The 27540-nt window shown below is 40.3% G+C and overlaps 1 protein-coding gene across 2 annotated transcripts in view; it reads left to right on the plus strand.

The window, feature by feature from the left end:
• Positions 1-19502, plus strand: part of cnih3 (cornichon family AMPA receptor auxiliary protein 3) — a 31149-nt gene extending 11647 nt beyond the window's left edge. The window contains exons 2-7 of one of the 2 annotated variants that reach the window (XM_076037884.1): positions 242-310; positions 2584-2631; positions 9604-9715; positions 11897-12044; positions 12549-12604; positions 18075-19502. In XM_076037884.1, coding sequence (XP_075893999.1) covers positions 242-310; positions 2584-2631; positions 9604-9715; positions 11897-12044; positions 12549-12576 — 405 coding nt within the window. In that variant the 3' untranslated portion in view covers positions 12577-12604; positions 18075-19502. The remainder of the gene's footprint in view (positions 1-241; positions 311-2583; positions 2632-9603; positions 9716-11896; positions 12045-12548; positions 12605-18074) is intronic. The other variant, XM_076037883.1, reaches the window with a different exon arrangement.
• Positions 19503-27540: the final 8038 nt, after the last annotated feature.

Genomic DNA, 27540 nt, shown 5'->3' on the forward strand with positions numbered 1-27540 from the left:
ACAGCGGTGACTGGACAAATTTATTTTTATTAATATTATCAGTAATATATATATATATATATATGTGTGTGTGTGTGTGTGTGTGTATTTCCAGGTCCCCACTATCGCCACTTGCAGACACAGTTATACAGTTTTATTTACAAATGATTTACTTGTCAGTAGTATTATGTGATAGTAATGTGTTTGCGTTGTTGGTATTTTCTCACTGTATTGTCATGTCTTTTCCTTTCCCTCCTGCCAGATTACAGCTTTTGATGAGCTCCAGGCTGACTTCAAGGTTCCTATCGACCAGGGGAATCCGCTCCATGCAGTAGGTTCCCTTTCCATGCTTATCATTTTTTGATTTTGATTTTGATTTTTTTTTTTTTTTACCGCAATTAAAAACAGTGCAAGTATGGAGCAAAGCCTAAAGGTCTTGTACAGAGCTCCACTCCCATTGATATTATGGCATGTTATGGCATTTGTTTGTTGTTGTAGTTGTAATCATGTTAATATCTATATGTATATATATATATATATATATATATATATACATATATATATATATATATATATATATATATATATATATATGTATATATGTATATATATATATATATGTATATATATATATATATATATATATATATATATGTATATATATACATATATATAGATATATATGTATATATATAGATATATATGTATATATATCTTATGTATATATGTATATATATCTTGCTCTGTCTCGCTCCTCAGAGCGAGACAGAGCAAGAGGGGTACGGGCGTTAGCTTATTACAGACGCAGCAAAACAAACACACAAAATGGATGGAGACAAAAGCAGTTCAAGCAGTTCTCTTGAATCAGTTCAAGAGGTGAGGAAATAATAATTCACACAGATTCATGGGGAAACGTCACTGAAAAAGTTATTACAGGATGAATTAAAATCCTGTAAATCATTATTATCCCTTGAGTTTTTCAGGCTTTTACCGACAGAGTTGGTTCTTGAATAATGCATAACAGTACAGTGCGGACTGAGCAGTTAGTTTGAAGGTCACTTTGAATTAAGAGCTCTGGACTTCTATTAACTTTTCACTGTAAGAAAAAAAAAAAAAAAAAAGTACAGAGAGAGTCAGACGGCTTTGAGTCCATTATTGTAGTTGTCTGTTTGATGAAATGCTTTCTTTTGACAGACAACAGCTTTGTTTTGGATGGATGCACTTGCATTTAACTTGCTTAGGCCATCGTCTTTGCAGAGACCAACTGATTTGGCCTGTTGGACAAAGCTTCGTAATAAACTTACAACTAAATACAGGTAAATGCTTTGTCATACATTAAAAGAAATGTGGTCAGAGGAGCACTCGGACATTTGAGCACTAGCTTCTGGCCGCGGACCCCCCAACAGACAATGTGGTAAAATATGTAAAGAGTCATCAACTTTTAGAATCTTTTTCTTTCTTTTCCTTTTTCTTTGGCTAATTCTTAGGTTTTTTTCTTCCACAGTTGGGCTGTCCCTTCAGTCTCTTAGTCACCAACCCGTCCGTGTTGCACTTCCTGGACTAGCTTCAGGAACAAATCACCTTGACGAATGGCTCAAACTGACACTTCTCACGCACACAAAGCCATGAACAATGTTTTTGACTGGCAGGCAGTCGTGTGATGTAATATCATAGATTGTATTTAATCGCGATGATCAAACGATAACACGATGATATGTGATGATAATAATTCAAAGATAATTTGATTCTATTGTTTATTTATTTGCATTTTTTTTTTCTGATGTTCTCCGCAATTTTCTGCAACCCTCACTTTAAAAACACGAACATAGCCCATTGCTAGCAAAGTCCATAGGAATAGTCCATAGGAATATGTAAAATGCTCATTTAAGCATTTCACAACCTTAATACGTAACCATGGCGCTTTCATACCGTGAAATATCCGAAGCTACACAAACCTCAAAATAAAAACGGCTGCAGTTGAACTCAGAATAGCTGAAGTCAACTATATACCTAAGTGCTACAATTTTATAATTCATGCTTTTTCATTATTAATAAACCTCAAGTGTACTTAGAAATACAAAGACTGTGTAGTCTTGCTTACTACTTAAATCTTAAAAACTACAATGACCTTTCGCCAACACGAAGGCAGTGGATAAATCTCAGGGTTACCATTTACTTTATCCGAGCACTGAAACGCCATACTTTGTGTACAGATGGTACAGTATGTCTTTCTTCAGGTCATGTTCTTGATGTTTGGAATTTTATCAGTCTAGACGGACCAATTAAATGATATGCTTAATAAATTGTTAAACAGAAAACAGATGGACCTCATTGACTCCATTACTTTGTCAATGCATACTGTAAGTTGATTTTGCACCCTGGATACTTATATAACGAGAGAGACAATACCAAAACGAAAACATGTTTTTATTTTTATTTTTTTTATGTATAATTAAATGTAGCTGAAAAATAAAAAAAAAAGTGCCATAAAATCATCTTGAAAAACCAATGGATGGTTGTTTTTTTGTTTTGTTTTTTTATCTTAACTTAAACAGTATCTTAACTTAACAGTAAACAACTTTTCCTGTGTTTTGTTCCCCACAGCGGGAGAGACTGCGGAACATTGAGAGAATCTGCAACCTACTGAGGAAGGTAAGCAAAGACTTTCCATTTAAATCTTGTTTCTGGTCATAATACGTAATACGTATAGATGCAATTTTGCCCATCCTGGCAATAGTTGTCAAAACCTGATCTAATTCTAAGGTGAGGACTGCAGTGTAGGTACATTGTGACGAGGTTAACGGTTGGGGTTGTGAAGAACGAATATAAGTTCATGTTTACTCTTACAAGAGAGCTAGCACTGTGTGTGTGTGTGTGTGAGTGTGTGTGTGTGTGTGTGTGTGTGTCTATCAAGGGACCCATCTGGGGCATTGCCTTGCCCAAGGGAACATTTTGCACCGATGTGGTCCATCCAGCAGCAACGCATATTTTCAATGATGATGTAGAAATATATAGAATCCATATAGAAAGTATTAGTCTGTGATGAAATATAGGGGATAGAATTTGGTTGGGCTTTTTCGAGGACAGAGAATCAGAACCCTCCCCCGCCAGATCGGGCCGAATATTTCACTTCCGCTTTCACAACACTTTGCTTACCACTGTGTACTAAACGTCCAATATGCATATGATACACATGGATGGAAAACCGTGACTGTGACAGCTGTTCCTTTTTGTTTGGTTTTTTTTTAGAATCTGTTGGCTTTGAAGTTTGTTTTTTGTTTTTTTTTATCACATTCAGACTTCAACAGTTTACGGTGCTGAGGGCAGGCAGAAGGACTGAATGGTAGCACCCAGAGGAGGAACATTGTGTGCTAGCGTACACGTGTTGGAGCAGATGACAAAAGTCATTTGTCACGTGAGAAATTAAAGGTGTAATTAAAGACGGAATCCCACAAACGGTGGCAGTGCAGCGCAACCAGCTTCCTCCCATATCTCACCATACTTCAGAGACTTTTCCAAGGTGCAGAACCGGCCCCTCCGAGGTTCCACGTCGCGCTTCCATCCCATTCGCATCACCTCGAAATCCGCCGTCTCCTTTCACGTGTCTCCACGGGTGGAATTCTAAAAGGGTAGGAGCCGGACTGAGAGTGGGGGCGGGGGGGGGGGTGATACATGTAGATAGATGTGACCTACAGAGGAGGCGCTGGGAGTGAGTGTGAGTCAGAGAGGGAGACTGCAGAGGAGAGGGAGGTACAGAGAACCTTTGTAGTGGAACTTCAAAAGCATTATGGGAACCTCAGGGGACCTCCCTTCATCTCCCTGTCCTCCTCATTCGACTCCTCTGTACCCTCGCATCTCATTGGCTGTATCTGGAATGTTGAGCAACATCTGTTACCCATAGCGTGCACCCGGAACCTTCATCAGTCCTTTTCAAATTTACATTGCTATTGTACTGTTAAAGTGTTTGTTTTTTTTTTGTTTTATATTTGCTTTCATTCAATCATTTCTAAACGCGACTAAAATCCAACACGCCACACCATTCGCTCCTTTGATTGAGTGCCCGATGGAAAAACCAATAGGCTCAGCTGGGCACTGCCTGTCTAAGCTGGGAAAGCTGCTCCACGTTATACGTGGATGAATGTGTACACACTCACAGACACCGATAAGAAAAAGAAAAAACGTCAACAAATCCAAAGCTAACTGTTTGAAATACTCTCTCTCTCTCTCTCTCTCTCACTCTCCTCCCCCCACCCCCCCCAAACAAATTCCATCCCCTATATTTCATCACATATTTCAGACTAATACAATGACACGCAATACACCTGACACACACCCACAGCTAATCACTTACACCACCAGACAGTAACAACAATGATACTGTAAAGATAATATTTGTTGTCAAGTTCAAATTATTAAATTGGCGGTGTTAATAAAGTAGATGAATAAAAAACTATAACTAAAAAAAAAAACAACTTTTTTTGGACTGCATTAGCCTAGTGCTTACCAGATCAGCAGCTTGAAGCTTCAAGTATTGTGACACAGAACCCGGAACACACATTTCAGTAATAATAGTCAGAATGCTATCATCATAATGCACTGTGCACTTGACGACTGGCTAGGCTTCTCCCACCGTGGCTCGCGCAGCACCCTGTTAATATTCCTTCCCCGCCTCGCCTAACTGGATGCTGTTTTCTCATCAAAGTGGAGCTCCCCCGACTTCTCTCATCTCTCCCTCTTTCTATTTAACATCCCTGTCATTTTTTTTTTTTGTACCTCCGCGTCTCTTCGCATCTCCCCTTCCTTTCAGCTCCCAGGTCTCTTCTTCTGGTAACAGTCTCCGGGATCAAGGAAGCACTGCCTGTAATCTCATTATTCTGACTGAAAGGGAATTTACGCCCTCCTTGCGCGAGGAGATGTCAGATGAAACAGTGGTCTTTCTTTGGCGGGGGTTCGCTGACGTTGTTGTTGTGCTCAGTTGCATGCGTCTGGTTTTATAATCTAATGCAGATTAATGTGTGTAAACGTAGTACGTCAAAAAATGCTCCGTGTGAATATTTTAAGTGACGTACGTGCATCTACGTAATCTACATAGCAGCGAAAGATTAACAGAAATAACCTTTACGTAGTAATTATATGCTCCAATTGGAATAATAGGATCCTGGGGCCTCCTATAAGTGCAATATTTGATTAAACATGTGATCCAAAGAAGGAAAATGGAATTATCGCCACAATCTGAACGTATCCATCACTGTAAATTTACTTAACAAAATGCTATTCTTGTACCTTAATGTCTTTACGGTGTAGTCGCATGGAACAAATACCCTTTTAATCAGTGCTTTACTTATTTATTTCTAGTATCAGTATTCTGGATTCAGGATGTTGTGGATGGTAAACGTGATTAAACATTAAACCAGAAGCCATATAATATGTTAGTTTAATGAAACATGCAATTGTATATTTGTTTTCCGAAATTGCTCTCTGGTCTTTATCACCGCCGGTCACCGGCGTCTTCCGTAACATGATGCGTACAGCACCCAATCGTGTTCACGTCGCAAATCTCAAGCGACCGAACCCCAACTGTGTTCAACGCTATACAGAAGCACTATAACAAATAATCAGTCAGCGATACGGACGTTCTGCGGACTTACGATGCTAGCCGATGAGGAGCAAGAATGTAAAGCGATTCAAAATCTGGGTTGGTCCGGGTAATCAGACAGGAGTGGTGTAACCAAGGATGTGGGACCGTGGCAAAAGCATCAGCTAAATATGAAAGATGGGCGACGTGCTAAGAGTGCTGATGTGACGGTTAAACGCTGACGTTCATTGAATGTCATTAAGAAGACCCTAGCGCTCTGTCGTGCTACTGTAAAAAGATGTGAAAAACTGTGTTTCACAATAGGCCCTTAGCCAAGGCAACACACACAGCTGTCTGTGAAAGATAAAATACTGGTGAGTCTGATGCCAGCGATGCACAAATTTGGTTCCATTGAAAACACACACCCAACGACGTGAGAATGAAAAGAAGCCACAGTCATTGCGGATATCATGAATAAATAAAGTGGTAATTGAAATGAAATGTTAACTTTTGTATCCAAATATTGACGGCGAGAACGTCGGCAATCAAATGCCTTCTCAGGCAGTTGAAGAACAAGGAGAAATGAAAAATGAAAGGGGAGCGAGACTGCGAGAAAGAACGCATTGGAGGAAAAGGGGAAAGCATGTCCAAAAATAAATGAAGAGATCCAGTTTGCACCGTTGCTGTGACAACGCGCCAGCTCGTTGCTTCTAGCCACAAGACTGCATATCAAATAAATAACACAGACACACGCATACAGTGCAGAGTTGGGAAGCCAGAATATCCCCCCCGAGCTATTGTCGGCTATATTGGGTTTTCAGACAAGCCGAGGCGCTCCGAACACAGCGCGCTCCTAGTTGAGGACAAACGTGGCACCAGTCCATATGCCGCCCTGTTCCTGCTGAACGCTAAGCCAAGAAAATGAATCACAGCCAAGGCTTTTAACCAAATCAATCAGGGGGGGCCATCCTGCTGTGACCATGCCAGTTGGAGAGACTTGAATAGTTTCTCATAGGTGAAGGAAAGAATGAAAAACTATCCTGATTATAGACCCCACGCGTCATGCTGAAGAGACACTGTACAAGGCATGTATAATTTAGCTCGCTGCTTGTGGGCCATTAATAAAACTGAAGATGGAATAAAAACAAGACCATGGGTGAAAGTGAAAGTTTTTTGAGACTCTCATTTTCAGATACAGATCTAAATATTACAGAAACCACTGTGTCATCTTAGTTTGCAGGTGCGAAGTTGCAACATTTGACATTCTTCATCGCTAAAAGATTAATATGCACTCGCTGCTGTCACAATACTGGATTTCAGACTTCGATACGATATTTTGAAGAATATTGATTTTCGATACGATTTTCAACGCTGAAGTCTCGTCGCGATGCGATTTCCCTCCTCTCCTGTGTGTGTGTGTTGCCAGCGGCGCACGTTGAGTATTGATATATCGATACTTTGAAAAAGTCATATTGATCCGTTATTAGTTTTCAATATCGATATTTAATCGATATATCGATATTCACCAGTACACGCAAATATGTTCGTGGAAGTGTATAATTACAAAAGAAAATTTAAAAAAAATGACAACAAATCGTTATTTGCTGGCACCGGAATGGTGCAGAATCTTTTGTGAACTGAGCCGACTGGAATTACATGTCCTATATTAACAATTGACCTTTGGTGATTGCCCATCCTCGATGGCTACTGTTGCTAACCTTGTAAGCTTTCACTTCCAACTATTCACATTGGTAACGTCAACCTGTATTCATTGTATACTTTGGCGAAAGACGTTCCGAATGAAATCATATCCACATGCCTTCAGTAATAGTCCCGAAATGTCCGAGAGAGTTGCAATATGCATTTAAGCAGCGGAGTCGAGTCAACGAAGAATCGACTAACAAAGGGATATTGATCTGAAAAGTTATAGAAATACTGAATTGTTAAATCTTGTTGTCGCTTCGTTGCTTTTCAGTACATTTTTTATGGTAATGGCAATACGATTTGGTCCGTGTGATACAAATCTCAACAGCAGAAATCGCTCAATCTCAGCTGCAACTTCTGAGTAATATCTTTACCCCGATATTGTGTGTGTGTGTGTGCGTGCGTACGTGCGCGCGCGCGCGTGTACGCGTGTGTTTGCATGTGACCTTATGCTAAATGTGTGTCTCCACTCGAGCTCTGCAAGCTCCCATTAAGAAGCCTGGGGGCCTGAGTTTTCAACCCAAATAACTGAGGCTATTTGTGTAATTAACCGTTGTGTTCACATGTGCTGAATGCAGACGCCCCCCCCCCGAAACTCCATCCCCTTCCGCGACTCTCCTTCATCACTGCGTGCGCGCGCGTGCATCTGCTGTGCGCGCACGCATTTGAGCGGCCGTCTGGACCGTAATTCGAACTCGCTCTTACATACATATACATAGTTAAAAGTCTCACAACATACATTCAGGTAGTGGCCAGACTTAATCACTTAATCACAAACCTGATAGGAACATTGAATTTGATTTTTTTTGTGTTAAAGTATTCCTAAGGCAGGTGCAGAATATGCAGCTCAATCTCGTTGACTTATTCATGCTCTTGTGTTTCTGCTTATTCTCGGTGTTGTGCTGTTGGAGGAGTGATGTATTCTGGTTGTTGCGTACATCAGTGATGTCAGCAACATGCATTAGGGAGTTAAACCTGTGTGGGGCAGGGGTCGAAAACACAGAATACAAAGCCTTGTGGAACTGCTGTGCTTATTTATTAATAACCCCTTTTTTTCTGTCGCTCCCTCTCTCTCTCTCTCTCTCTCTCTCTCTCTCTCTCTCTCTCCATGCATGTGTGTGTGTTTGCATTTTCAGCGGTACACTTGCATGCTTAATGAATTTTGCCGCGTGTACACACGTGCGCAACTTCTGCGGTGAAAGTGTGCAAGGAAGCGGATATATTTAGGTTCTGCTTAGCAGCAGATTTTGTAGCCCCCTTCGACTGAAACATAGAAGCCTGACACTAATAAAAAAAAAAAGGGGAGGGGAGGGGTCCATTTGCATTAATGAATTTTTAGAATAAGATTTATTTATTTTTTGCCTTATTATTTCTCGAATTTTTTCTTCATTAGACACGTCCTGCTGTCACGTTTCGACATCGAGGTTGAAAAATGTATTTTTTTTGTGCGTTCTAAGCAGGCATGCGGGCACCTTAATAATGCATTGTGAGCACTGCCCTGTTAAAGCGGCATTGTAGAGGCAGTAATGCTCAAAAGCCAGGTGGCCCTAAACTATGCCATATTGCATCACTATTAAATATAGATGAGTGTTGAACTGGCTTTCTTCATGAACTAGACGACCCGTGGTCGCGGAAATGTAGTTGTTTTCACATCAAGTTATTTCGCCATTAACAACTCAATTTAATTCAGGTGCAATATATCTGTCTTGGATATCTTTTGTAAAGTCCATACGCTACTGAAGGCAACTATATTTTGAACTTATATATTTTCTGTGTTATCTGATTAGGGTTGACAATTGGATATATTTTCTGTACAACTGTCTTGAGCTTAAATTGTTTAAGTTAGAGCTTCTGTTTCCCAAATTTTGATTGATCGATTGATTGGTTGGTTGGTTGGTTGGTTGATTGATTGAGTTTTTTTGGGACAACACAAGCATGTGTTGCAAAGGTTGGTGGAGGGAAGTTAAAACTGACTGCTGGAAGAGGAAGGCGAGGTTATTATCTTGGCAACAATGGATTTGAGCCTCGGCTCCGTGTGACCCATTCTGAAGCTAAGCTCTCTATAATCTACAAGGGGGTGTTTCGCCTTTTGGCACGCCTGCAGATTCGCAGATCTGCAAAATATTGGCGAGGCTGCAGATTTGAATGATGATGATGATGATGATGAAGATGATGGTTTTGTATGACACCTTCAGGCCTGAACATGCATCTGCTGAAACTTGGTAAAATGTGGGTACAGTCATGCAGTATATCTGTGTTTGCAAACACAGTCTGCAGACAGATTGATTCCTGGGCTGTTGTGGTACTGACTCTTCCTCCTCGTACTGCTTTGTCATTGTCTCCAGTTGGTGCTCCCCGAGTACTCCATCCATGGACTCTTCTGCATCATGTTCCTCTGTGCCCAGGAGTGGCTGACAGTGGGCCTCAACATCCCTCTGCTTTTCTACAACACTTGGAGGTGATTGCGTCTTCTTGGTTCTTGTTTTTGTGTGTGTGTGTGTGTGTGTGTGTGTGTGTTTCTGAGATTCAGACAACTTTGTTTAGTTGTAAAAGGGCAATTAATTCATAGTTCACCACAAAATATTATCCGAATACTGGGGTTGAGTACTCTACTCGTACCCGTAAAACACGTGCCGATACCACGACAGCGATAGCAATTGTTTATATATACATATGACAATTTTGTTAAATTTGTGTTTGTTCTAGAGTGTATCTCCATGTTCTAGAAAGACATGCTGAGGAATGTTTGGATGTGTGGAAAAATGAAAAAAAGAAATCTAAATATTTCTATAATGTGTAATTGCGTTATCACGTCCTCAGTATCGGTATTGGCAAGTAGTAAAATGTACTTGCACTCTTCTCGTTTCGTAAGAAAGTAGGAGGAAAAATTTGCTATTCATTTGCGATTAATCGCGAGTTAACTCAGTACACTATGCAATGAACGCCTGTATGCGTGTGTATGTGAAATCTTGGATTCAAATGCCCTCCTGTCGTATTAATACCTATTAATTGCTACGGTATTTTTTCCGCTAGCAATGTCAATCTTATTAGAAATGTATGGATATGCTTCATAGAATTACATGAGAATTTCATTCATGACTCTGAACAAACCATCCTGCCCCACTGTGTAGATTAATTGAATGCATGTATGAGCCATCTCCTGATGATGGATATTTGAATTAAAACATCATTTAATGAAGTTATTAACATCATTGACATGTCATTGCATATCATTTGACAGTGTTTAACAGCTTGATGTGAATTCATTTTAGACCTCTGCTGGCCTGGTACTGTTGAAACAGAGTAAATGCATACATATAGTCATGTATTGTTCAGCAGCATTTAGCCCTAGCTTACATGCATGCATGTATACATGCAAATTTGTATCAACAAATTGTATTGAGTTACCCTTTGCTAAACCCCAATTATTCTCTCTGCTTAGGCAATGCAGTGCAAAGTCCAATAGTGATAGTGACAGAGTCTGACAACATGGACATTTTAATTTTTATTTGATATATATTGCTTCTTCCCGCTGGTTCTAGCCAGTTTTGCAATGTCACTAAGCAAAAAAAATCCTTTTTTGATTTAACATTCTTGTCTTGAAGACCCATCTTAAAAACCTGAATCAAGATCATTGCGTCACATTATGTTATATTTTGAAAGGCTGTCTATATTATGAGCTAATTTTTAAGGTGACAGGCCGGCAATTTATCCAGTCACCTTCTATATTACCATTTCCTAGTTAGACGTGTAGATTGGCATTAGCACATCACATCGATGTGGAAGAATTTGCACCTCAAGTGGCAAATGCCAATGGACTACAGTTGGAAGTCAAGGGTAGGCTAAAGGTTAAGTGGGTGTGATTGTGAGATTTTAAGAAGAAAACAGCAACATCAAGTGGATACATTACAGATTGCAGCGTCTTTCACTATCCCTCCCCCTCCTGAGCTTGCTAGTGAACTACAGTGGCCCGCGCACCCAAACCTGGATACATCGTCCACCTTTGTCTTTGTTGGTCTATTTGTGGACGCGAGCGTTCACCTTTATTACGAAACACGTTGTTATGTTGGCTGGATTGTTGACTCCAGGCTTCCTTAAAAAAAAAAATGGCGGTGCAAGATGGCAGCTAACAAGGAGCAAGATCCTCGCTCTATGTATACTGTATTATTATATATATGAGAACTGTTCCATGGGTAGGAAAACCAAATTACACACTGACGTTTAAGATATAGCCTACTCAGCTGTAGCATGTATTATTAGGACGTACATTAAAAGGTCTTTATTTCCTTTTTTTTTTTTTTAACATACTGCAAACGCTGCCTAATTGCTGCATTTGAGACAGATCCACAATATAATGTAAAGTAATCAGTACACTATTAAACAATTACTGAGAAGGGGTTTAGCAATGCGCTTTTCAATAAACGCCCATAACTCACCCAGGCTGCATGCCTTGGCCCATGTTACTCATCGTGCCGTCTTTTCCCATGTTGTTGTTTTTTTTGGTGGCGGGGGGTTTCTGGATTTCCTCATATTATTTCCCCATCCTGTCCACAATCCTTCCTCCCCCGCCTGTCATCCACCTCGCCCTGGCGTTGCGAACGGGTCAACTACCCGTGGTCTGGTCTTTGCCCCCCTGTGGTAGGTACTTCCACTCCCCAACGGACACCAAGGAACTGCTGTACGACCCGGCGTCCGTGATGAACGGCGACACGCTCAAGTTCTGCCTGAAGGAGGCCTGGTGCAAGCTGTCCTTTTTTGTCCTCTCCTTCTTCTACTATCTCTACTGGTGAGCATACGCGGGGCCAGTGTTGGGACATCATTTGATGTGACTTGATTATAGCTACCAGCAGCTATGTCAGGCTAGGTGTCCGTAGAAGAACGATATGAAAAGATGAAACGCTCACGTCGTAAATTTCCTTCCAGCGGAGAAGAAATGTGAGTGCAAATCACTGAATAAAGTAACCATTTCTCCAGCTGTCACATGCAAACCCGTCAGTTAGGTTACTTAGGACTAGTGTAGGCATGTGCATGTGATGTTGAGAGAATTTGATTCTTTACTTCATTGATAAGCACCACGAGAAGTCGGACGACCTACAGTTTGAATTTCTGCACGTCTTTTTTTCCCTATTGTTTTATTCTCTTGAATTATTTTCTTTTTTTTTTCTCTTTTTTTTCATGAATTGTGATAATTCAGCCACAGATTGAGGTGTGGGGTTTTTCTGTCCATGTCTAATTATGCTTCTATTAATCCCTTTGGATTCTTGTTCCATGTGTCATGTGGGTGCTGCAGTGTTTGGAACCTGGATATATCCCTCTAATAGATCTTATCAATGGAAACACTTAAAGGTACAATCCTTATATTCTTTCTATGACCTGTTATTATATGTCAGTATATGTAGGAAGACTGGCACTATTTACGCAAAGATCGAGGTCAATTTCTCTTCCATACAGGTGGCACAGGATGATCATAACCCTCAATCTTAATCTGTACTGGTGTTGATACACATTGTCTTGATGCATAAACAGTAGATGTCTTTCTCGGAGCCATGTCGACCACATATTACCTAATTTCACTGACTGCATTTCCATCGTAAAAGAGCCATGAGTATTACAATCGCCTTTTCTTTCTTTACACATGATAACGATTTGACTCAACATTTAACACAATGTACTGTTTGTGAAAAAAAAAGATGGAAATCAAGTTCAAACAATTCCACAAACAAAGTGCAGGAACAAATTTATTTTCACTGTAACATATTAAGTATATAAGCAGTGCTCAAGCAGATTTTCAAGACAGAGCGGAAGGCTATTAGAGAGAGACGAGCTCTGGTCATTTCAGCCTAGAAGTGGAGGACATTCCAAGAAGTAGGAACAGAGAAACTAACTTCTCTGTTTCCGTTCGAACACGGGAGGCAGAGAGATACGAAATGTCGTTAAAATGAAGGGCATAACGGCTTCCGGTTTTCCGAAGGAACGTACATAAATAGATGGGAAGCGTGTCAGAAAAGGGTCTTGTAGAGCAGGGTTTCCTCAGCATAGAGTTGGCAACGCTGGGTGAGGCAGCCACGATTAGCGATGACCCTCAAAGCACAATGATAAACTGGAGTCTCGGGTTCTCTGTCTGCAACCCAAAGACTTGGGTTGCAGACATGCAGCTGGATGAAGCACACAAATACACAACATCGCCACAATAAAGCGTAGGCAAAAAACGTAGTTGTGATCAGAAGCTTCCGAGCTTTGAGAGAAACATGACATCGCTTCTGTAGCAGCTTCACCTTGTTTTGAGATGCAATTTTTTAACATGCCCTTTGAAAGAAGAGCTTATTATTAATAATTAACCCCAGTTGATTATAGTCGCAGAGTTATAATTGAGGGAGTAATCTCAGGAGAAACAAATGAATTCGAAAAAGCATTTTGATGACTGGTTTTGAAAGTTTTTCGTTATACTGTGCTTTCTCCTATCTTAGGACAGTGGTAGATTTTGAAGAAAAGTTTTTTGTGCACATATGTATTTCGTTTTATTATTATAACACTGCTAATTTTAGTGTCCAGTCTGGAAAAGTCAACTACAGACCATGGATGTAAATTGAAATAGGAAGTCTTAATAGCTTCACTTCAACCTCGAGTATTGAGAAGTTGGAAGTAAAGTTTCTTGTATCAGTTTTTAAAATGCATTTTATATGTATATCCTTTTATTAGAAAAGCTGTCCCCCATAGGAAGCACTGTGATAAGGACAAAGGAGAAAATATTGCTGTCAGGCCTGTTTGTGCACAGTGTGTATTTAAAAGTGAGCAGTCATCATGAACTGATGCCATCTTGCTTCTCCATCATGCTTCACCTCATCATGCCTTCGCTTGTTGGAATGATCTGCTCTTTCAGAGGCCACCACTCTGAGGTACATGTCCGAGCAGGGCGGCAGTCTGTTCACTTTCAATGCCACCAGTTTCAATACAATGTCCGGAAATAATTCTTCGGTCAATTTTGCATGAACATTAGTAGAGATCCGGTAGAGATTCATTAAGGAATTGATGTGACCAGTAGGGCCAATAAGTCATCAAAGTCACATTTCACACAGTTAGCCTGTGACATTTTAGGATAGCGAATGTATATTGTTCTTCAAACACATGGTCAAAACCTGGTCACACCTAAATATTAGGCACGCATCAACGTTTGATTCTCGTGCGATACATATTGAATTGCTCAGAAATTATTGCAATAAACAATATATTTAATTTGTATATCTGAAAATACAAACAACACAGATAAGTGACCTTCTGGAATTCCACTTTGTGGGAGACCGAGGTTGAGGGAGAGATATTATTTTCGGGTGTAGAGAACTGGTTGAACTGAAAGTGAATTTTACTGAAACCTGCCTTCTGAGCTTTGTCACTCTTCCTGCTCCCTCTGTTGGCACCAGCCCTCCTTCACCAGTGACTCCCCAAATCGCACCCCAGTGTTTGTTACTCCTCGACTTTCTTGCCTCCTAAGATCCCATAGTCACGCTCCCTGATTGTTGTGCACACTGGAACAAAGTTACACCTGCATTTTCCCACCCTTTAATCCACTAAACACAGTCGTTAAGTAGAACAGCTAAATCCCTGTTGTTTCCTCTCCCCCTCTCTCTGTCTCTCTCCCTCCCTCTCTCTCTCACACACACACACACACACAAGTCTATTGTACTGATGAGCCCACCCTGTATTCTGTAGATCCTGTTGACCCTGGATGCAATGAACCCCTTTATGAAAACCGGATGTGGCTTCCTACCTCTCACCTTTTTTCCCCGCCACGATCTTCCTGACCCTGAACCCGTTTGCATCCTGCGAACCTGCATCACAGCGATGCAATGTGTCTGACTGACCTTGAATTATTTGTTCCCCTTTGCAAAAAAAAAAAAAAAAGTATTGCAATTGTCAAGCTTATTATTTTCTCCTGTGGTTTAAAATTGGCCCACTGTGCATGTTGCGGTCAACGCAATTATGTAACTAATGACAGAGGGTCAATAATATCAAGACGGCTATAAAGAGAGGAGATGAAGTGAAGAGATGAGGGAAGAACCAGAGACCAACAAAAAAGTTACAATCGTGACAATGTCCCACATGTTATGAAAAATAATTAGACAAAACATATTCAGAACGTCAGTAGCTAGTTTAGATTTATCAGAAACTGATCTTTCTTTTCTCTTCAGTCCAGCGCATCACTAAGGAGGTTCAGTTTTTAGGTGCCAGCCTCCCTGCGCACCCCTGCAGTGACTTATATAACAAGTCATATTTTAGCATGCATTATGTTTAGTTAATAACTAATTAGGCTGCAAAAGTGAAGGAGCTGTAATTTAAACAGCTACAAGTCAATCTAATGATGAAGTGGTTCCTCAGTGGAACTAATTGGGTGGGGGTCAGGTCTCTGGTGGAGTCTTTACTCCTTGTGTCTTTCTTTCATGTAAGAACATCTTCCACTCTCCCCCTTTTTTTTTTCTCAATCATTTGCTCCGTATCTATGAATATTAATTAGTCAATCCCGTGAACTTCTCACTGGCACAGATTAAGGAGCTCAGCGAGGCCTTGGGGGTGGAACACAAGCGTTCCAAAGCATTAACGACTGTCAGAGTAGCGCTGATCTGTTTTTAGCAAGTCGACGCTCAGCAGGATAAGTGTTAAATCCTCCAATCTGTGCTTTTGGCTTCTGCTGTTCCATGCCACCCTTTTGATTAATCACTTTTTCTTCCCCAGGTTAACGTCCCTTATCAGGCCGTCCTTGGTTTATAAAGTGAAAAAAATAAATTAAAAAATATATATTTTCTGAAGAAATCATTTTCTTCTCCTACAGCAATGTGTGTTTGTGTTGTTTTGCACATGGCCATTGCGACACATTTTGCTCATCAGCTTCTCTTTTTCTTCTCTTTTTGTTTGTTTGTTGTTTTTTTGTTGTTTTTTTGTGGCTGATTTGTCATAGCTGTAGCCATTGCAGGATAGACTGTGATTTGCATTTTTAGGTCTTGTTAAAAATCTAAAAAGAAAATTGAAATAGACAAAAGTAATTTAGAAGCAAATCAAATTAGCTACGGACATAACGGTAAAATGTGTTAATGTCTAAGTTTGATTTATCTTAAATGCACATCTTTTGTACCACACTAAGGGTAAAGCTTATTTCTCAGATTCTTGGAAGGGCCATTGAGCGATTTCTCACCCCAAGAGAGAGCAGCTGAACAAAGTAGCAAAAGAAAGAGGTTTTGGAGCTCCTTACACTCCTTGACAGTCCTTACACTCCTCTCGTGTTCATCGCGAGTCTCACATGCGAAGCAAGAAACTCCCGCAGAGAGAGCAAGGCAAATGTCAAGTGATGACGTAAGCATAGAATGCTTGCCAGGGTGTGACCATCGAGTGAGCGAGCTGGACATGCTAATGTTAGCTATAGGTGACGGACCTGCGTGTGGTTTTATTTAACCGACTCTGGATAATTAAAACTAAACAAAAAGTCCAACCTACGGCAGCAGAATTCAATGCCTGAGGCAGGTCCGTTGCTGATAGCGGTCCCCTTGGAAACATGGCAACCTTGGCAACCCATCGGATTTGGGGCTATATCCGGAATATTTGTCAGACAATGTTAGTTAGCATGTTGGGCTTGTCCACTGGACGCTGCCATGCTTCATTTTGAGCATGTTTAGCACTGTTTGTTCGCCCGCAGGAGGGGCTGTTGCCTCGTTAAGTTAGTGACCCCACAGGTGTGGGTGCCTCACCCTATCTTGTGAATGGAAGGCTCTCCAGGGGAAGTGGCACGACAGGAGGTTGAACCGCCAAGGGCGAGTCAGTTTAGGTAACGGGTGAAGAGGTGAACTTTCAAAACATCTATGTTCCCTGTTCCCTTCCCTGTACAAGATGTGTGTGTACATTGGCGTCAGCAAAGGATTGGCCTTTCTCCTGCCAATGTAGGTAGACGTATGTGGGTACCTACGTTTGCAAGATAAAGGCCGCTCACTTTGAGGACACATCTTAGACGGTGAAAGGCAGATTGTTTTGAGAGAAACCATAGGTTTGAACCTTGACAGACATAGGTAGAGAAAGGAACAAGAGGAGACCATGGATAAGCGGCGGGGCTGGGACGAGGGTAGTGAGTCTAACCCTTATTTCCTTCTCAAAGGAAAAAAAAAAAACACAGATACACACAAAATAAACACTAGGAAAGCTGAGTAAAAAACTTACAAAAAGGTAAATTCATGCTTATACCACATACAGTATGTAAAGTGTACTCCATGAAGAAAGTTCAAATCTATATCTTTTCTATCTATCTTTCTATAGGTAGAATAGAAAAAACACAAGAACGCCCAAGCGTTCTTGCTTTTCTGGAGCATTTTGGCGAAAGGAAGAACAATTGAGTCCAAAGATCAAAGTTAACAACAAAAACAGGGAATCTGACAGTGTACACGAGTGTTGTTTTTTCCCCGCATTTTTCTCTCTGAGCTACAATATCTATTGCAGTTACACAATAATATTGGAGGGGGGGGGGGGGCTGTGACCAATTGTCACAGTAAATTGTCACAGTAAAGAAAAGGTAGTTGCGTTAAGCATTTAAAAACGTGCTAACAAAATAAAGTTAATGGCTTATGGTCAAGATGGTCAGGATGCCCAGATATTCCTTTTTAAAACTTCTGTATCCATCGGTCTATGGAGTAGAGTGAAGCAGCACATATAACTATGGATAAATGAAAATGTCTCAAGAAGTACACAAACGCTTCAAACTGACTGAGATGATGCTTTCTGTCTGCCTAATCACAAAAGTGTTGACTTACTTTTGTTGTGTCCTCTTTTTCTTGTGTTCCAGTATGATCTACTCCTTGGTTACCTCATACGACTGAAATATCAGTACCTGGGAAGAAGCAAACACAATATGAATATAGAAAACAACAACAGTAACAAAAGATAACACAGACTGCCATTGTCTCAGTGGAAATCAAAAGCAAATCCATTTATTTTGAAGCAGAACAGACTGGACGTCGGTAGGAGCCGAACTACAAACAACTCCTGTTTACAGTTGGACTGTTTGATGGGAGATCCTTTGTATCACTGCCTGTCTTACATTTGTTACACACACACAGACTACACACACACACACACACACAGACTACACAGAAGTACATGCAGTCTCCTGTGTGGTTCTAATAGCACAGTAGTAGCTGCACTACACATTGGGCGACAAAGGGCACAAAAGTGTTTGCACAGTTTCGTCTCAGGCACAGCATGGTGAAGCACTGTCTGGGTCAGCATGGTTCACCGACCTTCAGTTGAGCTGCGGCGCCCCCTGCTTCACCCACGCGCCACAGCCAATGTAGCATCAGTGGTATGTGATGGGCAAGGAGAGAAGATCACCACACGCACAGGGTGAAGCGACTTAGCTTGTAGCCCAACCCACAGTCAACAGTTTAACTCTCTTTTTTCATGTAGCATGAATGGCTTATTTATTGTGTGCATTTTACTGTATTTTTTAATACAAAACGTTTCTGAACCAACGACGAAATGATGCTCCACGCAACAAATGCCTCCTCACTCTCGGTCCAGAGACGATCTATTGTGGGGAACCTTTCTAAAGCTCCAAAATGTTGACACACATTCCAGCTTCGGTAGCAGAGGAGCCAATATTCTTTGCACAAATTGTCCTGCACAGTTTTTTGCTATATTTGGCTATGAAATAGGGACCACCTACGATAGTCTTACCACACGGTTGTCTTCCAACGTTACAAAGGGTGTCTGGCCCTTTCAAGGAAGGGGGGGAAACGGGGTTGTGAATAGTTTCTAGCTTGATTCAAAGTACGGACCAAAATGTTGTGTTTTCCAGTAGTTATTTATTTATATATGTATGTTTGTGAGATAAAGTTGACCTGCTATAGTTGATTTAAAGGATTGTTTTCTGAGTGTAACCACATAATACAATGCAGCGACTAAAGCAGAAGACATTTATTGCAAATCAGATCCTTATTTAATTGTAGAACAATGGTAGCCAATGGGGAGGACATACAAAAGTTGTGTGTGAATCCCACAGCAGTAAAATTGGAAGATGCGTCTTCCTCGTGTAGCACTGTCATTTCGCAACCAGTCCGCTCTCATTTCACACTGCTCAGAAAGGCAATAGGGTATCCCTATTCTCAAAAATTTCTCCTCTTAAAAAGATACAGAATTTTCTATCTTTACTGTGTAGTGACCTACCAAGTTAAATTATGGCATTGTTCATGAAATAAAGTATTTCAAAATTCAAGATTTGCTATGTATTGTTTTTTTTTTGTTGTTTTTTTTTTTGGCATTTTTGTGGTGTGTAAATATATATACATGTATACATACATATGTATATATACACACATATATATAGATGTATATATGTGTGTATATACATACGCTTTTGCTAACTTGTTCCTGACCAGTGATTAACAGGGAAAACCACACAATCAATGTACACAAACAGTGGAATTAAAAGGAGTTACACCTAGTGTAGATTAGAGCAGAGAGAAAAACATTGGACTCCCCTGTCCAACTATTATTGGAATTTACAGAAGTAACAGCTGAAGCTCTTGAAAGTTAAAAAGCGCAATACAAGCTTGGAATTTCATATCATTCCATTCCACCGAAGAATAATCAGCTTGGGCAAATCCTGGTAATACAACCTGGTTCGTTTATTAGTGGGAGCAAAGAAAAATAAAACTGATGGAAGAGAGTTTTGTGAAGAAAATAGGCTTCATTACCCATGATAAACTAAAAAACACACGACAAAACTACACACAAAGGACCAACTGGTGCTATTAAATCACCCCAAAAAAAATAAAGAGAAGACTCGTCAAAAACAAGATGTGTCTATCTAAAACAAAAATGCCAGAATGAGAAAAGAAAGCCTTGCTATATGAAGTCTGAAAACTGAAATACAGAACACCACTGAACCCTAGAACATCTCAAATAAAACACTTCTAACAAGCGAAAGTAACCGGTACAAAAATGGGCCAAGTGCTTGGTCGCTTTAGCGAGTCGTCTGCAAGAACAATAGTGTACACTAGTCACAAACGAGGCAAGCTGTCGGTGTGGTCAGCCACCTTTTCTCGGGAAATAAGGAGAGTTAAATAGTGTGCTGTTCCATGATTGGTTGAACCCGATTGGCACAGTTGCAGGCCGCATTCTGTGAAGCGGCAGAGGAGCAGGAACCCATTGCGCCAATCGGCAGCCGGCAGGAAAGCAGTGGCAGCCAGGGGCGCGAATGAAACGGTAGAGATGGCACATTTGAATTTACATCGCTCTAACACAGTAAAAGGCCACATAACAACCACGGCCCGTAACAAGACCAGTGGGCATGAAGGAAACAAGAGTTACATAAACAGACAAAAACCTTACGAACGGGACGTTGCATCAGCCAGTACATTTTCAGAACCCTTTTTGTGGTCGACCTCAATGTTGTAGTCCTGTACGATCAGCGGCCACCACATAAGGCGCTGGTTGTGTATTCGCGACAGGAATGTGAGCGGGTTATGGTCAGTGTATGCCACAACTGGTAGAGAGCTAGACACTCACATACACTCCGAAATGCTACAAAAAATGCTAGCAACAAAGCAAGGTTTTCTTTTCCTATTGTGCTGTAATTTAATAGATATTTCTTACATTTCCGTGAAAAACACCAGATCATCATCTGTGCCTGCATCCTTCTGTAAAAGAACTGCACCAGTGCCAATAGCACTGGCATCAACCTCTAATTTGAAGGGCCAACAGAGATCGAGAGCACCGAGGACCTTTGACACTTTCAAATGCTATTTGACATTCCGCTCTACACTAATACTCTATTTTGGGACCAAGTCAAATTGGTGAGGGACTTACAACAGTAGAGAAGTTGTGGTATCCTGCCATTCCGAAGAAGTAGAAGGAATGAGATTGGATGTCTCGGTAACTATTAGAGCTTGTGTTCGTGGTGACATCCCAAGGGTGGTAAGCTTTAAGAATGTTCACATGGCAAACGCAGGATTCCCGCTTTCTGTCAGAAGTGCTAACAATATAGTCCATGTCACTCAGGGGTTCGAGACTGTTGTATGGGCCAATAAACCTAGCGGAGAGGGCGAACCCGGCGGTCGATAACAGCCGCAGTGGAGACATTCACGGAAGTGGCTACGTAGTCCAATACATTTCCGTTTGAAGAAGGATTGGACGACAGGAAAGTCTCTTGCAAGGATTTTACCCGTCTCCGTGGCAGAAAAAACGAGCTGCGCCGGACTAAAACCAAGGGATTCATGGATTGCGTCACAGGCAGCCAACAGTTTGAATGGGGCTCCTTGGGCGAGGGCGCAAGACAGTCCATGGCCGTAATAGTGTGATAGGGGTTTCGGACAGCCTTAAAATTTCAGAGATTTCTTTGTGAGTGTTTCAAAGGGGTTGGTGGCATCGGAAACACAAAAACAAATGAAAATTGTTTTGTTTATTGTTATTAAGAGGAAATAAGTACACAGAGCCTTTATATAAGTAAGACACAACAACATAATGCATGTATGCACCAGAATGCATCAGGAGAAAATAGCAGTGATGTATACCGAGAATCTGGAGGCGGTAAATTGAGGTCTGTTTGTCTGCGTGGAGGGGCGGAGATCAGCAAGCACCAAGGCCATGGGATGTCTCATACCACCTCCTTTGGTACGCGATCTTTATTAGGCTGGACTCAGCGGAATGGACGCGGCTGACATGTATAGTCCATGTATAAGAGAAGATAAAGAAGACGCAACAAAATCCTGCAGGAAAACCATCTTTTCTGTACATCCTGATGCAGAAAGAAACTACCTACTTATAATCAATAAAAATCAAACCAGCCAATTAAAATGCTTTGGTCCAGTAATTTGAATACAGGGATATATGATATTAAGGTCAAATAATAGTAATATCTTCTTCTTTTTTTTCATAGTACATCATTGAATGTATGAGTCATTTCCAGATTGTTCAGCCAAGAGTCATTTGTTGTCAGACCAAATGCACCTTAACGTATGCAGGCAGGGTTTCCTTTTGTAATGTTAGTCGTATTAAAACTGACTCTGAATGGCTTAGAAATCAGTGTATCATTTGTTCTTTTAATTTTCAATTTAAATTCTCAACTTACAATCAAAAATCAAATTGCTTCCTGCCCCCCTGTTAAGAGCACTACAGGATTCCCATCTGCTGCAATACGCTATCAATTTTGGTGTGAGTATAATCGCGATGAATAATACCTCAGTCAAATTTGTGTGGTACCAGCCCAGAGCAATTTGCAGGTCCCTTATTGAATTAAATATTACAATCAAATTCAGTCCTGTGGCCTGTTTTCTCTTTTAATGTTTTTGATCCAAGCTTATATGCAAAAAAAATTGTATTGTTGTTGTATTGTTTGACATTTACATTAAAAACAACATTAGATTCAAGAATAAATACAGACTAATATGTTGTTAAATATATACATGTATCTGCATATATATATATATATATATATATATATATATATATATATATATACAACGAAAAAGGTTGGTTTTTTTTTACATATTTCCATAAATTCTTCATATATATAACCTATCAATGAATATAAGTAAAATAATATTATCACTTTCACTAATTGCTGTTTTAAGTAGTAGTGTTGATATTTCAATAACATTTGTAATTTTGTAAACTACATATTTACAGCATGTGCTGTAAATATGTTCTATATAGCATAATGTGCTATCCTCAATAGTAACAAAATAAATTTCACTGTAAAAAAAAAAAATCCAGGACCAAGTAAAATATAAATTATAATATTGTAAATTTATAGTAAAGACATATGAACCGTTGACTGATTGTAAATTAAATACAGCTACGGGATCTGGGTTTTGTTTTAAATTTACAACTTAATAATATGTCTTTGTTTACAGTAGAATGCTAGTTGTTAGTTTAGGTACATATGTTGCGTGTGAAACTGCTACCTGTAAAATACTGTAAATTCCTCAGTGTCTTTCTGCTTACGTCGACCTCTGGTCTGCTTTTGCTCTGACTACTAAACCATAACTAATAAAAATTCCTGAAAAATGCACTCAAGCACACAAGTGAAGAATGCACATAAAACACAGAAACACAGTCACATGTGAATACAGTCTCTGTAGAGATGATTTGCCTTTGAGCAGCATCTGTTCTTAGGTAACCTATTTCTGATGGGGGGGTTGGAAGGCTCGTTGTGTGTGTGTGTGCGCGTGAGTGCGTGCTACGTGCATTTTGCATGTTCATGTTGTAGTTGTTGTTGTTTGTATTTGTTCAACAATAGCAGATTGAAAGATGTTTACAGTCCAGGGTAATTGCTGAGCATTTTCAAGATAGTTGACAAAGAGAGGATAACATTTTTGTGAGTTAACAGTAACTGACTCTTGCAGTGCATTGGGAAAGTATTTTTCAAACTTTGAATTCTACACACAATGACAAGTTTTTTTTCTGCTAATTTATTTATATACATATATATATATATATATATATATATATATATATATACATATATATATATATATATATATATATATATATATATATGTAAAAATACAAGTCAGCACAAAGTATTTTGTTTGTTTCTGATTATTTTAATGGACTTGATTTGAAAAGGCACATACCTGTTCATATAAGGTCCCACTGTGGGACCTTGTGTGCAAATCAAGCATGATGGATGGAATTGTCTGTAGACCTCCAAGACAGTACAGGTATTATCTCCAGGCTCAAACCTGAGGAGGGGTTTAGAGAAAACGTTCTTCTGCTCTGAAGGTCCCCAATGAGCACAGTGGTCTCCATCATCTGTGAGTTGAAGAAGTTTGGAACCACCAGCCACCCATGCAAACTCGATGGTCCATAGTCAAAACTCTATCAGAGCTCCAGGGTTCCTCTGTGGAGGGAGGAGAACCTCTCCAAAGGAAAACCAATCAGGCCAGTATGGTAATGGTCAGACGTAAAAGGCACAGGGCAGCCCGATGGGAGGCATCATGTTCGGAGTAAATTAGGCACAGCACACCACCAAACCAATACCAGCTGTACAGTGAAGCTTGGTGGTGTAGCATCATACTGTGGGGACGTTTTCCAGTGGCAGGAACTGGGAGAGTCGTCAGTTCCATATGCAGAACTTGTTTTCCGCATATGGAACTTTTTTTTATTTTGTTTATGACAACATGAACGTCGGGTGTTCAGGAAGTTCACTTTTTTTTTTCAAAAACCTGTAAAAAAATTTAAAAAAAAGAAAGAAAAAAAAAGCCGACGAAAGCACAAAGAAGATTTTCCGTGTCTTGTTTACATCTTTACATCTTACATTTTTTTTTAGGACAGCATAACAATCATAGCATACAATAACATGCAGGCAACGCAGTTTGTGTCTGTCAGGGATTTATTTGCTGTGCATTTTTAATTGCATCGAGGATACATTTTAAATCCTGTCTGTCCTGAGCCACTCTACACCTCCGGCACTCTGTGTGCTTCGTCACTATGCGCCATTTGCATTTTAAATGATGTGCTTCGGGCCTTTGGTGTCGGCTGAATTCTGTTTGGGAAGGTGCGTGCGCTGCTGTCATGGCTAAATAAGACAAGGCCAAAACGGATGCATGTAAACGTCTCAGTGAGCAATGTGCAAGGGGCTAATCATAGATTCAAGGACGGCGCGTTGCAATAAGTCGGGAACGGCGGCAGGCAGCACTTGGGTTGTAAATTTTTGCACTGGGAGCTAACTGGAAGGTCACTTCCTATTTCCTGCTGCTCTGTTTGTCTTGCATTCCTGGGGGAGAGCATAGGGAAAACGTGTTTTGAAATGTTGTTGTTGTTGTTGTTGTTGTTGTTTCTTTATTTGTTTTGTTCTTGTACCAGAAAATGTTGTATTCAGACCAAAAGAGTACTTCTGTACCGCGGAAAAAGTCTCTAGTTTTGCTTAAATGCATGCCTTACAATTATTATTAGTAGTAGTAGTAGTAGTAGTAGTAGTAGTAGTAAGAAGAAGACAAAGAAGAATTTATTGCTGATTTGGGAACAGCAGGTTGAGCGACAGACCTGGGTGATACTGCACTACACTGGGTTTACTAATTACTGACAGCTGGATAGCTGAGAAGCTGCTGCGCTAATACACGTTGCCATTGTAAGTAAGTGATCACTGCATGTGCTCTCTGAAGTCATGCACATTTACTGTATGAGCTTTCCGTCTGTCCGTCAATGGCTTGTCATATACCATAGGCTATCACCGTCTGATTTACAGGCCATAGTTAATTTTGCAAACAGAATGTGACATTTACACCACACCCTTGAGCTGAAAGACGACTCCACTAAATACCAAAGATAATGTAAAAGGCCTGACCAGATGGCCTTAATGTCACCAGAACAGGTCAAGTGTGTAATTCCAGTCTTTGAGGCATCACTTAAGAGAGCGCACACATGCAACATATATATGATTGTTGATTCTTCTATATGTGATCGTGTCTGGCAATAGAAAATAGTGTAAAATGTAAAATAAATTTCTACATTCAGGCCTGTCATTGTCATACACATTGTTGACTTTTTCTGCACAGTGGGCATGCTAGCCCCGCGCCTGCGCCCTCACTAGATCTCATGTTCGGTTCGTTCGTTCCTGATTCGTTCTTGAACGTGAACTGGACGGCAGTTTCGTTTGCTCTCTCATGATTCTTTTGCGCACGTGAACTGGACGGCAGTTTAATTTGTTTATGATTCGCTCGCTGACGAATTGTTGTCACGTGCACACGTGGCACGGTCACACCTCCGTCGGAGGGTTGCGTCGCAGGTGAAGAGTCTGCACGCAGTTCCACTCCCAACCTGCAGGCTCGCTGTAGAGCTAAACTGAACTAACTTTAAATTTGGTAATAGTTTGAGGTAGAAATACACAACATTTATCTATATGCGTATACATGTTTATATTTATATATGTCATATACACTTATGCATGTCTTTCTATATTTCTATAGTTCAATTCTTTATTTATATACATCTGTATCTATATAATGAGAGCTTTGTATGTATTTGGTTGTTCACCATGTAACTCACTCTGTCTGCCACTTCTAACTATGTATCTCTCTCTCTCTCTCTCACTCACTCACTCACTCTCTCTCTCTCTCTCACTCTCTCTCTCTCTCTCTCTCTCTCTCACTCACTCTCTCTCTCTCTCACTCACTCACTCACTTTCTCTCTCTCTCTCTCTCTCTCTCTCTCTCTCTCTCTCTCTCTCTCACTCACTCTCACTCTCTCTCTCTCTTTACATTTTTTTTATTTCCTTTTCACCCGAACTGGTCACAGCAGATGAGCGCCCTCTGGAGTCCAGATTTGCTCTAAGTTTCTTCCAACTGGTTTTCTTCTGATTGTACAAAGCGATTTGAGGTGCCTTTGGATGTGAGTCAGCGCTGTACAAATAACATACAACATTTAAACCTACGCCTAAATTAAAAGCACATGTCCACTCTATTAAAGTAGATGTCAAAAGTGCAGAAATCTTTATTCATCAATGTGAGTGACAAAGCAGGGCAGCAAGCTTTCTGGTTCATTTTAATATGAAATTGTCTTATCATCTCTCCTGGCAGCTCACTGTGGCTTGTGTTTTTTTTCCCCCCTCCACATTTTAATAATGTTTTAGCTAAACAGGCTTAGCTGAGCCGAGGAAGAGGGCACAGAGAAATTTAAGTAGCTGCCAAATCCAGACAGCATTTACTACTTTGTCAGTGAGAATGAAGGGGTCGCTTTCAGTGAAGTTCAGGTCAACAAGCCGCTTGGCTTCTGTCTGACTAGGGACAAATACCAATCTGTGTTCCGCAGATAAGAGGGTTTTTTTTTTTTTTTTTAGAGGAAAAGCCAGAAGGTAGCTCTTTCCAATCTGCACAAGATTAGCAGGTTATGGGGTGATACTTGTGAGCAAACAGAACTTAAACTGAACCCAGGGACCCATAGAGTCAATTCACTGTGTTTATCGTAGTGCAAGATTTTTGGAAAAAGTGACGGTTTCAACAAACTTACTGAAGCTATAGCTGAACTGGGCATCATTTTTCAGAACTCAGGAGAGGTTGGGACTTCAGTCATTTTAACATGCTTGACTTCAGCAGCAGCCAACTTGGTACAGCTGCTGTGTAGATGTTGTTTAATGGTTTGCTAAAGCCAAAAAGGGAAATATAGGCCATAAAATTAGAATATATATATAGTAAGACAAAAATTCCTTCTTCACTGCTTTGTTCCATCTGCATTTACTGTGCCACAGTTGCATCAGTTGTGATATGTTATTGTGGCATGACATAACATAAAATCAAGTATTTAACACAGTT

The sequence above is a fragment of the Nelusetta ayraudi genome, unplaced genomic scaffold (assembly GCF_046127955.1).
Source record: "Nelusetta ayraudi isolate G7.1 ecotype Tasmania unplaced genomic scaffold, CSIRO-AGI_Nayr_v1 ptg000052l, whole genome shotgun sequence".
In the NCBI taxonomy this organism is placed as follows: Eukaryota; Metazoa; Chordata; class Actinopteri; order Tetraodontiformes; family Monacanthidae; genus Nelusetta; species Nelusetta ayraudi.